Source organism: Anguilla rostrata, chromosome 1 (genome assembly GCF_018555375.3).
Source record: "Anguilla rostrata isolate EN2019 chromosome 1, ASM1855537v3, whole genome shotgun sequence".
In the NCBI taxonomy this organism is placed as follows: Eukaryota; Metazoa; Chordata; class Actinopteri; order Anguilliformes; family Anguillidae; genus Anguilla; species Anguilla rostrata.
Window position 1 is genome coordinate 65,183,282 of NC_057933.1, and position 14,739 is coordinate 65,198,020.

The 14,739-nt window shown below is 39.9% G+C and overlaps 1 protein-coding gene across 2 annotated transcripts in view; it reads right to left on the bottom strand.

Moving 5' to 3' along the window:
- The window catches only part of thsd7ab (thrombospondin, type I, domain containing 7Ab), a 111,850-nt gene that overhangs the window by 56,444 nt on the left and 40,667 nt on the right, over window positions 1-14,739 (bottom strand). The window contains exons 2-5 of one of the 2 annotated variants that reach the window (XM_064349595.1): window positions 12,056-12,887; window positions 8,480-8,728; window positions 3,564-3,745; window positions 166-234 (exon numbers count right to left, since the gene is read on the bottom strand). In XM_064349595.1, coding sequence (XP_064205665.1) covers window positions 166-234; window positions 3,564-3,745; window positions 8,480-8,728; window positions 12,056-12,887 — 1,332 coding nt within the window. The remainder of the gene's footprint in view (window positions 1-165; window positions 235-3,563; window positions 3,746-8,479; window positions 8,729-12,055; window positions 12,888-14,739) is intronic. The other variant, XM_064349587.1, reaches the window with a different exon arrangement.

Here is a 14,739-nt window from a genome sequence, read left to right on the forward strand (position 1 = left end):
TTATTGAAAACAACAGAACTTTTGAAAACGGACCGATGAATTTAATCACTGAGATGAGGCGTTATTGAGATGAGTCATGGGGATTCTGGCACTGCCAGTGTGCTAGCGGGCAGGGATGGAGTGGGTGGAATAAAGTCACACCAGCAGTCTGGCTTCAACACCTACCTGTAATTTCAGAGGAGACTGAAAGGAGGGGAGGGACACTGGGCTTCTGCTCGGTTTGAGACTGAACCTCTGCAACATGCCAAACATGCCCGTTAGCATTACAGCCACGGCACTGAGGAAGGCTATTCATAATCAACGAAATGACAGCATCAAAACGGCACAAGCATCAGGTTGTTTTTTCTCTTTCACAGCTGGGAAGCAGTCAAAGACAGAGACATTGATGGCTTTTGGAGCTCATTTATGGCGAGTGTCAACGGGATCAGCATTTCTCTGTGTGACCTCATGGGGCGACCCCCAGAGGGGTGGGCGTCTGTCTCCTCTCGTTAGCTGAAACACCCTTCAGTCATCCCAGGTGGAGCTGAGACCTCCTGCCCCGTGTTCCCTCCGTCCCTCATCAGCGACACCATCTCCAGTGATACGGCTCTCCTTCTGTCTTTCCCTTATATTTATGCATTGGAGGGCTGGTCACTGTGTGTTTTAATAAGCTCTCCCTCAGCAGTTTGTAGAGATTACCTCCTGATTACCTCTGTCTCACATTGATAAGGATGGTTTCGTAGAACAAGATTGGGATACTGGTTAACGTGTGCTCTTCACCTCGTGTCATTTGAATTCACTCATTCATCTCCAGTTTTTCATCATCTATAACTTCTTTACAACTATTGCTCAAAGCACATGCTGCAATATTCTACTCTAAACATTTAGAACCATAAGACTACACCAACGGTCTACAGAAAGATTGACTGGGTTTGCTTTTTAGGCAGATAAATGTTAAACTGAGGATTACATTACATTATATTACCGGCATTTAGTAGACGCTCTTGTCAAGACCGACTCGCACAAATCATTTCTTTCTTTCTTTTTTTTTGAAAGGGCACTTGAACGGAGAATGGATGATTGCCTATATTGAAGCTGTACTATTTATTAAGTGAAATGAACTCAAAAAATGTAATATTACAGAAGGCTTGCAACATACATTCCCATACATTTGACTTAATTCTACTTGTTTAAACTTTGTTTCTTCATTTTGTGACAGTCATAGCCTGGTGTTCATCACAAAGGCCACATGAACAAATGATGATAGCACACATCTGCATACATAACTGCCATATCAGTGTTGTCCTTCTTCATTTCTTTAATGTATTCAAGGCTCTAGCATACAGCACTTAATAGATTGTGAAGAGTCCTATCCTATTCTGTACTCATTAGCACAAGAGGAATATATTTCACCGTATTGGTAAATGCCAATATGTCAAGGACCTATACTTTTAACTGTGCGTTCAGACGTTTAACACTAATGTGTGTATTTAACTAGCTGCAGTTAACAGAGCCAGCCAGGCATTCATTATTACAAAGAACAGAACACTGCACAGTAGTGCGGTCTCATTATTTATTCATTAATCATATTGTCATTATCTACAAATAGAGGAAATGTTAACAGTACAACCTTTTTATCAACAGAAATGACTGTTGGTTCTACATTTGACATTTTGTATACTTTTCCAAATCCTTTGTTACCTAATTTATAATACACATTTTTTGTGTTTATTACATACGACTATTCTACTTCTATCAGTACTCTGTTTAGCTGAGCAGTATGTCTTAAAGGATTAACATGGTGGTTGAATGTAACACTTTTCAGTTGTCTTTAGGCAACAACAAAACAAATGTGCATTTTTAAAAATTATTATTCAGTCATTTTAATGTATTTTAAAACTTAATTTTCTAAGCCTAAATTTCCCACTATAAAAGTTCACCTGAACTGTCTGGGCGTGGTAATGAGAACTGTCAGTTAGATATGATTGACAGACCGTGCCCCATTACCATAGCTACCTCCATGATGCCCGCTCATTTTGGGAGACTGAATTTTCGCAAGCTAGACAACTTAGTATATCAAGTATCGATAGATAGCTAAGATAAGGACGTTGACTTATATCCAATAATACTTTTTGCTAGCTAGCTAGCAGTGTTAAGATAAAAGCACAACTATAACGTCCTTATGAAAGCAAACTAGTTAGCTAACGTTATCGATAACATTACCTTATGAAAGCAAACTACCTAGCTAGCTAAATTAATATAACCAGAAACAGTCTAATAGTCCTTAAAAGGAACTCTAATTTAAGTGAACGTTAATCAAATATTTGCATTGTCTTGCCTGTAAGCCAGCGGCGCAAACTATGGGTCACGAGTTATCCATGGGTTCCCAAATACATATATATATATATATATATATATATATATATATATACATAGATAGATAGATAGAATTAGCTAGTATCACAGCAATCTGACTGACAGTAGGGAGGGCAAAACGGAGCTTTAGAATGTCGCCAGCAGAGTATGCGTGTGAGCTCGACAATACGTTTCTGACAGAAAAGGTAGTTTGTCGCCTTTCTTTAATTCATTACAGTGGTGGTAGAAGTGACAAGAATTAAGTGGTACTATGCTGTTAGCCTTTACTTATCGCCGTACAAGGTCAATGTGAAGTAGCTAGCACAACCGGACAGCACTAACCCATAAAAATGTACTTTGAATGGTACTTGCTCAATCAAATGGTAAATGTGAAAAACATTCGATTATAGTCAGCGGCACCAAAATTTTCTTTCACACCCTCAATAAACGGCAAAAGTCCCAGTAGAAGATTGAATTAAACCTTTTAAAGTTATATATTTTCTGAAACGTTATTGATTCCACTTGGCCACAGTGAGTGAAACTAGGCGATCTGAACGTATAGTTGCTATGTAAATTACACCAGAAGGATTCAGCCTTGTTGTTTGCTACCTAAACTTAACAGCACACTGATTGTAGCAGGGTCAGAGACTGTAGTGTAGAGCAGGGGGGTGTGTCCAGGCAGATTTCTTTACGGGGTGTGGAAAGGGGAGTGGTTACTGTAGGTGTGAAGCACCAAGTTGAGAACATTCTCAACCGGTTGAAAATAGGACGATAAATTTAAAACGCATATTTCTCCAAAAAATAAAGAACGGACATATTTAATACTTTACTCATCGTGTTTCTTCAATGCCTCTTGTGCAAATAGCACATAAAACTGAGAAAGTGTGAAAACCACCATGTTACTCCTTTAATCTTACTGGAAGCTTTATTAGACTTCAGCACTGATAACAAGATGGATGTCTGGGACCTTTCTATGCCAAATATTTCATTGCAATCTAATGTCTTATGGTAGACAGTGATAGCCTTAGATCTTTGACAAGAAAGGAAACAGCTATAGCCCCAGTGTGATTTTACCACAGCCACAACACTATCACTGCAACATAGAGAAAACTCTTACTGACACAGCTCAGCACTATAAGTATTCCATGAAATTATAATTTGGGAGGTGTTGGAGAATACATACAAGAGGGCGCAGATGGCCAAGATGAAGAAAACATAACATTAGTTACCTTCTTTGTCCTTGAGATTGCTGAGGTAGGACAGCAGATCAGCATTGGCCTGGACACAGTAGACCTCCCTGCTCTGGACACCGCCTCCGCACAGACCGGTCTGGTTGCCACGACGTCGGTCCTGTTGGCTTAGCAACATGTCCACTCTGCATTCACTCCATTCAGTAGTCCTCCAGCTGTAACTGTGAGAGACACCAACAAGCACAATTTTGTCCATATGCGTTTTTGACGTTTCATTTAATTTTGACATTTTGCTGTTACATCATTCAATGGTCTGTTCTCCCACGGGTTTCTTTTTTAAGAATCTTCTAGCATGCCTACCTATGATTCTTGTAGGGATGACAACTTAAAGAATGATTAGCTGTCATTTGTTTTATTGGATTTTGAGATGCTACATGGAAAGTGAAAGTGAATGACAAAAAAATCACAAGTGGGTGTTGCGTTTTTTTTTTTTCTGAACAGAAGAAATACTGATGAAATACTGTGACTGAAATTGAAATTTAACAATATTACCACACATAAGTTAGGCAGTATCTCAGTGAGCAAAAAACAGAATCTAGTCATCTAGAGAGGTGGAAATCTAGTTTGATAGATGATTTTACCTAAACAGACTAGGTTAACTGCAGGTATAGCTCAGGTTTTACCTGGATATAGCCTGGCTACATCCTAGTCGGCTTGAAAACTTTCATTTTTCAACCAAATGTAGCTGCATTTCGCCTGAACGGATAGGCAGCGTTTCGCCGACTTTTCACTGACTTTTCATCACAAAAATGATCAAATGATATTTGCAAAAAGAAACACATTTAAATTTTATAAACCTTTCAAGTTCCCCTTTTCGAAAAATATTGTAAATGTTGTACCGTGATTATAAGCCTTATGGCCAGTGGCTCCACTGTTGGGAGGGTATACTTTGCCATTGAGAAAGAAAATGTGCTGCTTACTATAGTATTTGCAATAATTACTGTATTATTAAAGTCGGCGTAACTGTATCAGTGTTAAACAATTTCAGCAGCCTTGTGATTAGACTGTTTGCTCTGCCCTCTCAAGATGGCAGGCTCAGTTCCAAGTTAAATAAAACCAAAGGCTTTCACAGTCCAGAGGGTAATTACACAGGAAGGGGATTCATACACACAGAAATAAAGCTGAGAACTGACCCTATCACTCCTTTGCAACAGGCTTACATTTTGAACAACAAATACAGAATCACGGAACTAAATTCGTTATGACTGTTTCCGGAGACTATGCCATTTGTATAGCGGTGTACGGAAATCTTATTAAAGATTTTTGCAAACTGTACCCCATGTTCCCGTTAATAAAATTATTTAGGGATAACAGTTTTTGATTCAAGCCGAGTTGTTGATTTATGTCATCTTTGTGGTAATTTAAATCCATAAAAGTAACATTCAGGCAACCTAAGGCAAATAATAATAGAGACGAAGCGAATAGTTTTGCATGTAGTGAAAAAAGTAACACATTTTTCTCATAAATTTCAGCCACACCCAGGGGTATAGGAGTGATTTTGATCCTGGGGTGGGGGGCGGGAGGATGCCTAAATGCTAGGGACGTCTGCTAGGGACGTAGGGGGGCATGCTCCCCTGGGAAATTATTTTGAAATAAAGCACGTAAATTCTTATTTCTGGTGACTTTTGAGAACAGAATATACTAATTACTGTGGCTGTAACACAGTCACATGGTTCTTGTGTAAACTGCTAATTAATGCAAAAAATTTGATGACACACCCAGAGCAGTAAACTCAGTTAACATATTTTCCTGACCAAGGTGCTAATCCATAGGACACTAGGTGAATAATGGCATATCTCTATCGGTATTATCAGGAATTGATATGGTTCAGTTTACCAGTGAATTGTAGGAATGTGTAGCAAAGATATCTTTCATGCGGTGATTTTATTACATGGCCACCAAACAAAACTAAAAACTAATGATTGCCTTAATAATGCTATTATTGATAAGTTGATAACAACAACAATTCCCCTATAAACTAGAAGTATTTGATCATAAACAGAATGATGCTGATAGCCTCTGCAACTTATTTGTCTTTAAGGTTGTTTTTCAAAGAAATGCCTAATGTCTGGGCCACTTTTCACTTGCTACATTATTTTAAATCAAGTCAAGAACTTGGAGACGAGAATGATGAAGATGGAAGAATTAAAATGGTGCTCTACGGAGTGTGCTGTGTGTAGGATATCAGACAGATCCACCACAAATAACTAGTGGCTCCTAATGACTATGTAAATGATGCAGCATGGACATATTGATTCAACTGTAACATGAACCACTAAGTGACACAACCTTTATTTTCACTGAGAAATCGGTAATATGTGTACAAGTAGCTATAAAGACCTGCTTGTGGTCTAACGTTAAGCCTTTCATTGCCACCTAACAACTGCCTATCAGCTGTATTGTTAACAGTGCATCTGACAAATACATTAAACAAAGTGATTTGATTTGATCACTTGGCTAACTCCAATTAATAGACTAGACCTGTTAACTAATGTAATTAATAGGCAGATTATAGTTTACCTTCGTGCAAATGTAGCTAGCTGTATCTGTCTGTATCTGGCATTGACCGCATGTGTCCAAGCTTTATCCACAACAGACACTTTTCCAAGTTGTGTTTTCATCTTAGGGAATGGAATAAATACAACCCCCTCCCATACAAACGTTCAGGGTAATGTGTGTCAGTTTTGCAAGTTCCCCAATAGCTTTCAACCACAGAATCTACAGAAACTACAGAATCTTTGTAACTTGTAGCTAGCTAGCTAACTCGTTTTTTCCTATCACCTATACCGTTGCACACACTGTCGGAGCTAGATGTCCGAGGAAGTTATATATAGCAACCATCTCTAAGCAGGGATTGGTGGACTTGCAGCATAAACTCTAGTGGGCTGGACTTATTGACAGTCTCTCTGACCTATTGTGCCTTTTCCTACACACACGTAAACTGAATCTTGCTAGCAACCACTGCACCCTACCTGTCTAAAAATCATAACAAATGTGTCGGCACACAATGCAATGTGGCGTTTGAAAACAACCACCTAAAGTGGGGGGGACAAAATAAGCATTTTTGAATGGGCCCTACGCCCCTTGGCCACACCCACTCACATATTGAAAAATGTAACACTTTTACAAGTTTGTTAAGCACACATGATGTTTGACTAAATCTTGGAGGGGTACAGCACTTTCTAAAGAAAAACACCTTCCCTGTACTTCCCACCATGCTCAGGGATATCTTAAAAGGAAAAACAAATTCTAGACCAAGCCTAGAATATGGTTGCACTCTTTTGAATGAGTATGGAAACATATTACTTGACATGATGCAATTGCTTATCTGAATTACTCTTTGGAAAGCATAACAATGAGGGGAGATTCAGTCAACCATTTGTAATAGCCAGTAATGTTTTTTGTGCGATATTAATTGATAAAATTGAGGAGTATCAGTGCACGTGTTAGAACAGGAGTGAAAAGGGAAAAAAACATTAACGGCTACAGGAAACACAGGAGATGAGGCTCGGGAAAACGATGATGTGTCAATAACTGCCATCTGTGGGGGATCAGATTAGAGCAGACACGGACGCCTTCTCAGAACTGCTCCATTTGTCACCTCCTCTCTGTCTGGCACCAACCCAATTTCTTGGCTATTTCATCTCAATCTCTGTCCATATGTTCTCATCTTCTGTGCACACTGCACATCCCCCTCCACATGCATTGTTTGTTTTTTTCCCTGGTGCAATATCAAATCAGCAGACAGAAAATATTATTGCCACTGCCACAGGGTGCAGCGGCATATGCGGCGTGGGGTACTGGTTAAGAGGACAGGACTGAAGACCTTTGATTCATATTCATATAATGGGATACACCTGATGTACCCTTGCGTAAGATGCCCAAACATGTAAGTCTGCCTGAATAAAATAAAAAATCTGTACTGTAATTAATGAATTGAAGTGAAGCAAATATTCTACTGGTCAAAGTGAAAAATCTAAAAATATGTACACTTTTAAACAAGCATCTAATAAATGGTGGGGTCGTTATATCAGAATGAACGAAGTCTACAGGAAAACAAACCTTAAATAACTGGTATGGGCTCAGTACAGGCACAGCACAGGCAAAACAATGAACCACCAATGTATCAAAACATTCAGTGAAGAAGCAGAGAGATTCACTTTGTATTTCCACCCTGATAAAAATAATGCAAGCCATATTTCTGTGAACTAACTCGTAAATTTCTTAAATGTTGCAGGATTTTTGATGCTAAGCAAGAGGACCGACTTAATATGGCAACACTTCAACTAGACTCAGTTGCAGATTTTTCAAGTCTTGAATCAATCAGGGCACTTACAAATTATTTGCACAAGAAAACAACACGGCAATGTCAACTGGAGAATTCTGGGATACAACTGAAGTTAAATTTACTAATTGTACTCAATGTCAATCAATGACAGAAAAGAATGTTAAACTTTTTATTTGAAATCTATTCATGACATTCACCACTTTAAATCCACATATCACTTCATAATATATATTATAGTCCCCTGCTGCAGAGGTTTTATTATTACTACTACTATTTTTGTTCACACCAGTCTACAAAATCGGAGACTTCTCTCACGAAACCATCCACGGATGACAGACTTGTGTTTCAAAGATCTGGTATCATCAGTATTGTACAATCAGTATCATCTCCATATTTAATGAGGTTGTACATTTGTTGTATAGCTCTGCGTTCATTAGTTAATAATGTATAGACGACTGTGAGAGGACGCACCCCTGGAGTGCACCTGTGTTTGTGTACATAATCGATGCCTTGGTAGAACTGAATTTAACCTGCTGGCGACACAGCAGTGAAAAATGAGGTTCGGGTGTGAAGCAGGAAGATTAATCAAGGGCACAGTGATGCGTACGTGGCGCAGGGTGGCAGGCCGTCTCCTTGTGGGGTGCAGGGCTCTGACTCCTCCAGCTCGGGACACTCCGCCCCTCCGCCCACAGGGAACTGCTGCACCCGTCGTGTCCGTGAGCGGACGCCGCTGGGGTCACTGGGGTCGTGGCAGCCTTTGGAGCAGGGTCCCCAGTCCGCCCACTCGCTCACCTCACAGTCCTTGGTGAGGACGCAGGACTGGAACGTCATGGGGAGGGTCTGCTGCGTGCACAAGCTGTGGCAGGGAGGGGAGCAATCCATGAGTTCATCAATAAGTCAAAATAGATCAGCTAGTCAATTCAGTGGCACAGACAATATGTGGTCATATTTGTCATTAGTGAACTGTGAACAGGGATTGCCTTATAATCCCTGCGGTAGGGTGGACAAAGGTTAGCCTGGATTCCTTCTTCAGGAAACCACATCATTGGCGTCAACTGGACCACTCAATAACTACCAACACTTTCCACGTTTTTAACAGTATAAGAGATGAGCTCACATTTGCAATTGCACTGGTGCAGATATCATAGTGATGATGTGAGAGAACATTACAGTTGTCATCAAATGGAGAAACAATTAACTGATCAGTCAACCACTTAAAACCCCTATAAACAGAACAATTACTCAACAAATCAATCAACAAATCAACCAGTCAACAGTCTAACAGTAAAGTAACCAAATATATAATCACTGAACTACACAATATACCAATAAATTCATAAGCCACATTTGTCAATCTATAAATCATTTAATTAAACATAACCACAACTGGGAAAGTGTAATACTTTTTCAGAGAAGTTAGAAACAGAAGTTTAGCTCCCTTCAAAAGCACTGATGTACAGTGTGAAGCACTTTAATGTCCAGGTATGTTACTGACCTGAATCTGTACAAGCCTTATGAACAACCCTGTGATTTATTTTTTCAAGATTTCCCCCCCACCCTGTTACGAGGCAGTGAAAGCAAGGTCTCTCTCAAAGTCGTCATGACCAGTCATTTGGCAAAGAACAGTTAAAGATTTTCTGGCACTTGGCTTTTCCACTTCATCTTTGAACAAAGCAACTGACATGCTATTAAAAAAACTACACACTCCCTCTCCTCTCCACCTAGTTTAGAAACGTCTCATTTAAGAACAACCACTACACTTGTGAGAGGGAAAAATAACTTCCACGATTTCCTTATTTTATCTTGTTTTTCAATCAATCAGGTTTGAAATATGCCCTTGTGGAAAGGCTAACAGCGTAACATAATTATGTTGTACAAACAACAATGAATAATCTGTGAGTGAACATTATTTCATAAACAAACAATGTCACAGGCCAAATTAAACAATACATACAATTAGTAGATAGTATTAAAATATTAATATGACTTACAAGTTAAATCAATTATTTTGTGCTTATATCTACAGCATGTTTTAAATATTTGCTTGGTATTACCATTTTGAAACATATCAACTTAATTCTCGATTTATCAAAATAAATATATCTGGCATGAATTAGAGCTTTTGAGCATATAGATGTGGTGTTTATAGTTCTGTAATCTTTCCTTCTCAGTTGTTTGAGACAGCAGGTTTAAAGACACTAAGCATTTCCAGTCCAATATTTTGCACATGTTGATGCTGCTGCCATCACAGCAACATGCAGTAATGGGCTAAATAAAGACATTCATGGCATGTCATGGAAATGAGAGTATATTAGTCACACATGACTTAAATAGCCATTTCTTGAATACTCATGAAATAAAATGGCAAGCATAGTGAAGCTCGAATAGATGGAATAATTCATATTAGAACAGCACATTTTTAGAAGTGTGATAATCAAATCCAGATCAATAAAAGGCTCTATGGGAATGCATGATTGGTCCCCTTCCAGTTTTTTTCCTCTTTATAAGCTTTGCATTTAATTGGCAAAATATTGAAATTGATCCTATGAGATCTTCTGTACACCAAGACTAAGAACTGCATGTAACAGAGAATGGTGTAGCACCAAGTTTTAACAAATGGCAACTGTTTTTTACACTTCTGTTTATCTTATGTGACTTTTGATTCAATGAGCATTTACGTTTTGACAGTTACAGCAGCTGTCACAATTGTGTGACAAAAGATCATAAATATGAAAGAGAGAAAGGCTATTAGTAAATATTAATATTTTCAATTTCCTTTTCCAGAACACTTTCATTTCCTGATTACTGTAATGACATCGTGTGTCACTAGTAGGGCTATGCTGATCTTGCAATAGCCTAACACAGCTCATCCCAACCTTACATCATGCAGCTCATTTCAATAATTTTGCAGCCCACCATACACCCAAATACTTTTAAATGAAGCTCCTCACAACAAGATTCATGCTTTCTTTGTTGTTTCTTTTATGGATTTTGGGGTCTAAGTTGTTGACCTATTAACTGCTTATTTCCCATCAAAAGAGAGTCTTTGATGCCAGTCAGAAAATTTTGGACTTAGCAAGCAAGTAACAAAATGATAACAGCAAGGATGGATGCATGTTTTTAATTGTCATAAGCTGATGTGACAGTTATACTTCAGATGAGTTGGCACACTCCTAGTCACTATTCTTAAATATAGCATCAACCTATCTGAATACTCTTGTCAAGTTTTCATTGGAGGCAGAATGCAATCGGGTGAAGCAGAGGCATAATGGTTGTTTCTTGCTGGTATGTTTAAGTCATTATATGGAAAATGAATACAACAAAGCCTCTCCAGATGCCTTGCACTGAAATTGCATATGAATAAAGATGAGTTTTACACTGCAATTGCACATGAATCAAAAGCTTCAGACAAAATGAAAGAAACAAACTATAAATGCTGTTTAGACTTTGATTGGCCAAATTCACTGAACATACACCAGATTCACTGTGCGCTGCCAGTCTAAAACTGCTTCCTGCTGCATGCTGCCAGTCTTAACCTCCACCATGTGGTTATTAGACTATCCTTCCCCCGGGTACACCGGATTCATCCCACATCCAAAAAAACGCAGTCAACCTCCCAAACATGAATGAAGGTTAATAATAATCCTCATTGCTGCTGGATCTGTTTTGTGTGTGTCCATCTATTGCCTGTTAAGATTATTAATAACAATTCTAACTGAACTGTACAGTGCAATCTGCAATTCAGTTCATGTTACAAAATCAGTACAGGTGAAAATAGACCTGTCATATTCCCCATTCAGTGAAGACTTCAGAAAGCTGGAGCACACTATTGCATTGACAGAAATACAGAGAAAAAAGATACGGTAAATAATCATGTTCTCCTGCCTCTCGCACTCTGACAGCAGGAACAAAAACACACAAAATGTCACATCGTCATATTTTAATAAGTTGTGTTTATAGCACGAATAGACCCACAATTAGTAGATCTAAAAACACACAAACGTTCTTACAAGACTCCACCATGTCCCCGATAAATGTTCTTTTATTCAAAACCATATCACAAAATGGCCACTTTCCAATTTGTTAAAAATGATCGACCATTACAGCAAGCTTACATCATACCTGACTAACCTTGACTTTTTCAGGTAGTAGTTTGAATAATCTGCTCTGAGCAAAGACTCACCTGGGCTCTGCGGTTTCCCCGCTCCTGTGAATGCATGTGACCTGGCGGGTCTGGTAGCCCATCTGCAGGTCCCAGAAGCGGGTCTCCTGCCGGTTCTGCCGGTTCCGGTTGCGCTTCTTCTTGATGAGCTCGCGGGTCTCGGGGTCCTTGGCCCCGGCCTTCTCGCGGTTGCGCTCCTTGTTCTTCCTGCGCTTGGCCTGCCGGGCCTGCCTGGCGTGGGGGAGAGCGCAGGCGCTCCAGGGCCCCACCTTCAGGCTGTACATGCTCTCCTCCCCCTGGCACGCCCCCGGCTGGCACGCCCGGAACTCGGTCAGGTTGGGGCAGGACGAGCCGCCAAAGAGCGGCGGTGCCAGGACGGCGCGGGCCCGGTTCTGCAGGCCCGTCCCGCAGGTCTTGGAGCAGACGGTCCAGGGGGAGAACTCGGACACCACGCAGTCCCGTGGGCAGGGAATGAGGCACGCCTGCTCCAGGCGGGGCTTGGGCTCGAAGTACTCGCAGATCACGTCCTCGGCGGGCGTCCCGTTGGCTTTCCGGACGCACCCCACCTCCCGCGTCTGGATGCCCTCCTCGCCCTGCGTGCACACGGCAGGCCGCTGCCCGCCGGACGTCCTGAGCGACACGGGCACGCACTCGCCCCACTCCCCCAGCTTCCAGTCGTAAAGCTCCTTGTGCCAGTCGCACACGCGAAAGCAGCTCTGCTGGTTGTCCGGTCGCTCTGCCTGCAGGCAGTTGGTGTGGAGGGTGCTCCAGCCCTCTATATGGGCACACCACACCGCCCGGCTCTGACTCCCGCCCGGACCACACTCACTGCCCATGCACCTTCCCCAAGGCCCTGCGCAGGGAACAGAGAACAAACAGGTGTCATGTGGAAATAAGCATCTTCTCGTTCTTCATGTTGTCTCATTCCCATCCCATGTTGTTAAATCTTTCATGCAGAATAATGTTGCTGTGTTTCTCAAAGCCGAATAATGGAAGGCTCTTAATAACAGGATGACAGATTAAATCAAAACAAATTAAAAGCCTTGGGCAAACTGAGGGTGCAGTTTGAGACAAACAGCCAGCATCTTCTGAGAAATAATTCAATTAAAATGAAAAATAGCCATAAGCGAAACATTTATTCAAAGGCAAGCAAGCAAAAAATCCTCAAATAAACATAATAGCAATTATGAGAGATTCAGTAGATTTTTCACCATGACAGGAAGGCATGTCATGGGTAGCCTTACAACCCTCTTCTCTCAATACATTTCCTTCTCTCTATTCTACAGAGATAAGGACCGGTAAAATGTGTTACTCTGCAAACAGCAACAGACTGGCAGATTACTTTATTCATTTAAGAAATGTTGGACGTGATCCAAGATGAAATCTACATACAATATGAAATTGAACCAAATTTCAAACATTTCTATAAACACTTGATGCCGTCCTGAAATAAATATTCTTTTGAAAGAGAAAATGCAAACCACTTCCCCGCCTTTAGAGTGGTCTTTCTGAGCACACATGCTGGCCAGCTAAAAGACTCCTTCCCTCCCTTAGAGAGACCTCACAGATACAGTCCCTTAAAACATAATCACAAAAATGTGTCGACACAACAAAATGAAAATACTATCCATATTAAAATGACTGTGTGATGAATCAGCCACTGTTCACCCAGATTTCTGTTCTTTTATGAAATGGCTGACTTGTTCTATATATTTAATATTTATTATTTCATTACTCTACAATTCTGATGTGATATGAAACAAAGATTGACTTTCATTGGAAACAGGAAATGAACTTATAAAAATGTGTAAATAAAAAAACTTGTAAATTGTGCTTGTGGTACATACTCATTCTGTCTGGTTTAAACGGAAATGGAGTCCATAGGTGTTGTTTTTTTCTGCTCTCCTTGCCAACTATTTTCTGCTTTCGGAATACATTAACATACGCTTGACTATTTTTCTAACTAAACCACTAAAAATGTGTCTGGTAAAATGCCTTGTGGCTGCACATTAGAAGACACCACTATTTTTGCATTGCTAATGTGTTTCACTTTGCTAGTTTTATAACTTCTTTACCACACAACTCCCGAGAGCTCAGTGAAAGAATAAGCTTCCAAGGCTTGCTTTCTTTCTCTTGCAGTACAAACACAGAAACAAGAAACTGTAATCTAATCATATAACAATGCTTGATAATTAACAATTACCCTTAAAATAGCTACCTGACTCCTAAGTGCTTTAAAGAAATCTTATTTGCCAATTTTAATCAGCAGTTCATGGATCCGTTATGAAAAATCAAGCAGAGGCTATAAAAACATCAGCTTATGAACCAGCAGGAAAAATTAGCCTACACTATCAGAAAAAGGGTTCTAAAAGGCTCCTCTGTGTATCCCCTAGTTCAAGGGTTTTTTGTTTGGCAACATGGTTCAATTTTGGAGTTTTCACTCTTTCACCATCTAACATGTTATGCATATCATCTGCAGGCACAATAGGCTGAACAATTTATATTATATTATATTATATTATATCAACAGTACATTTTCTTTCTTCCATTTTTGGTTTATTAATGTAACTATGAGGCATATTAAGATCAATTATTGCTGGTCTTCAAACCTCCAAACAACAAATACCATGTATTCCTGGTATGAATTGACTTTTCATGAAACTGTTCAATTGCCAATAACTCTCTGTAACAAAAAATGTGGGCTG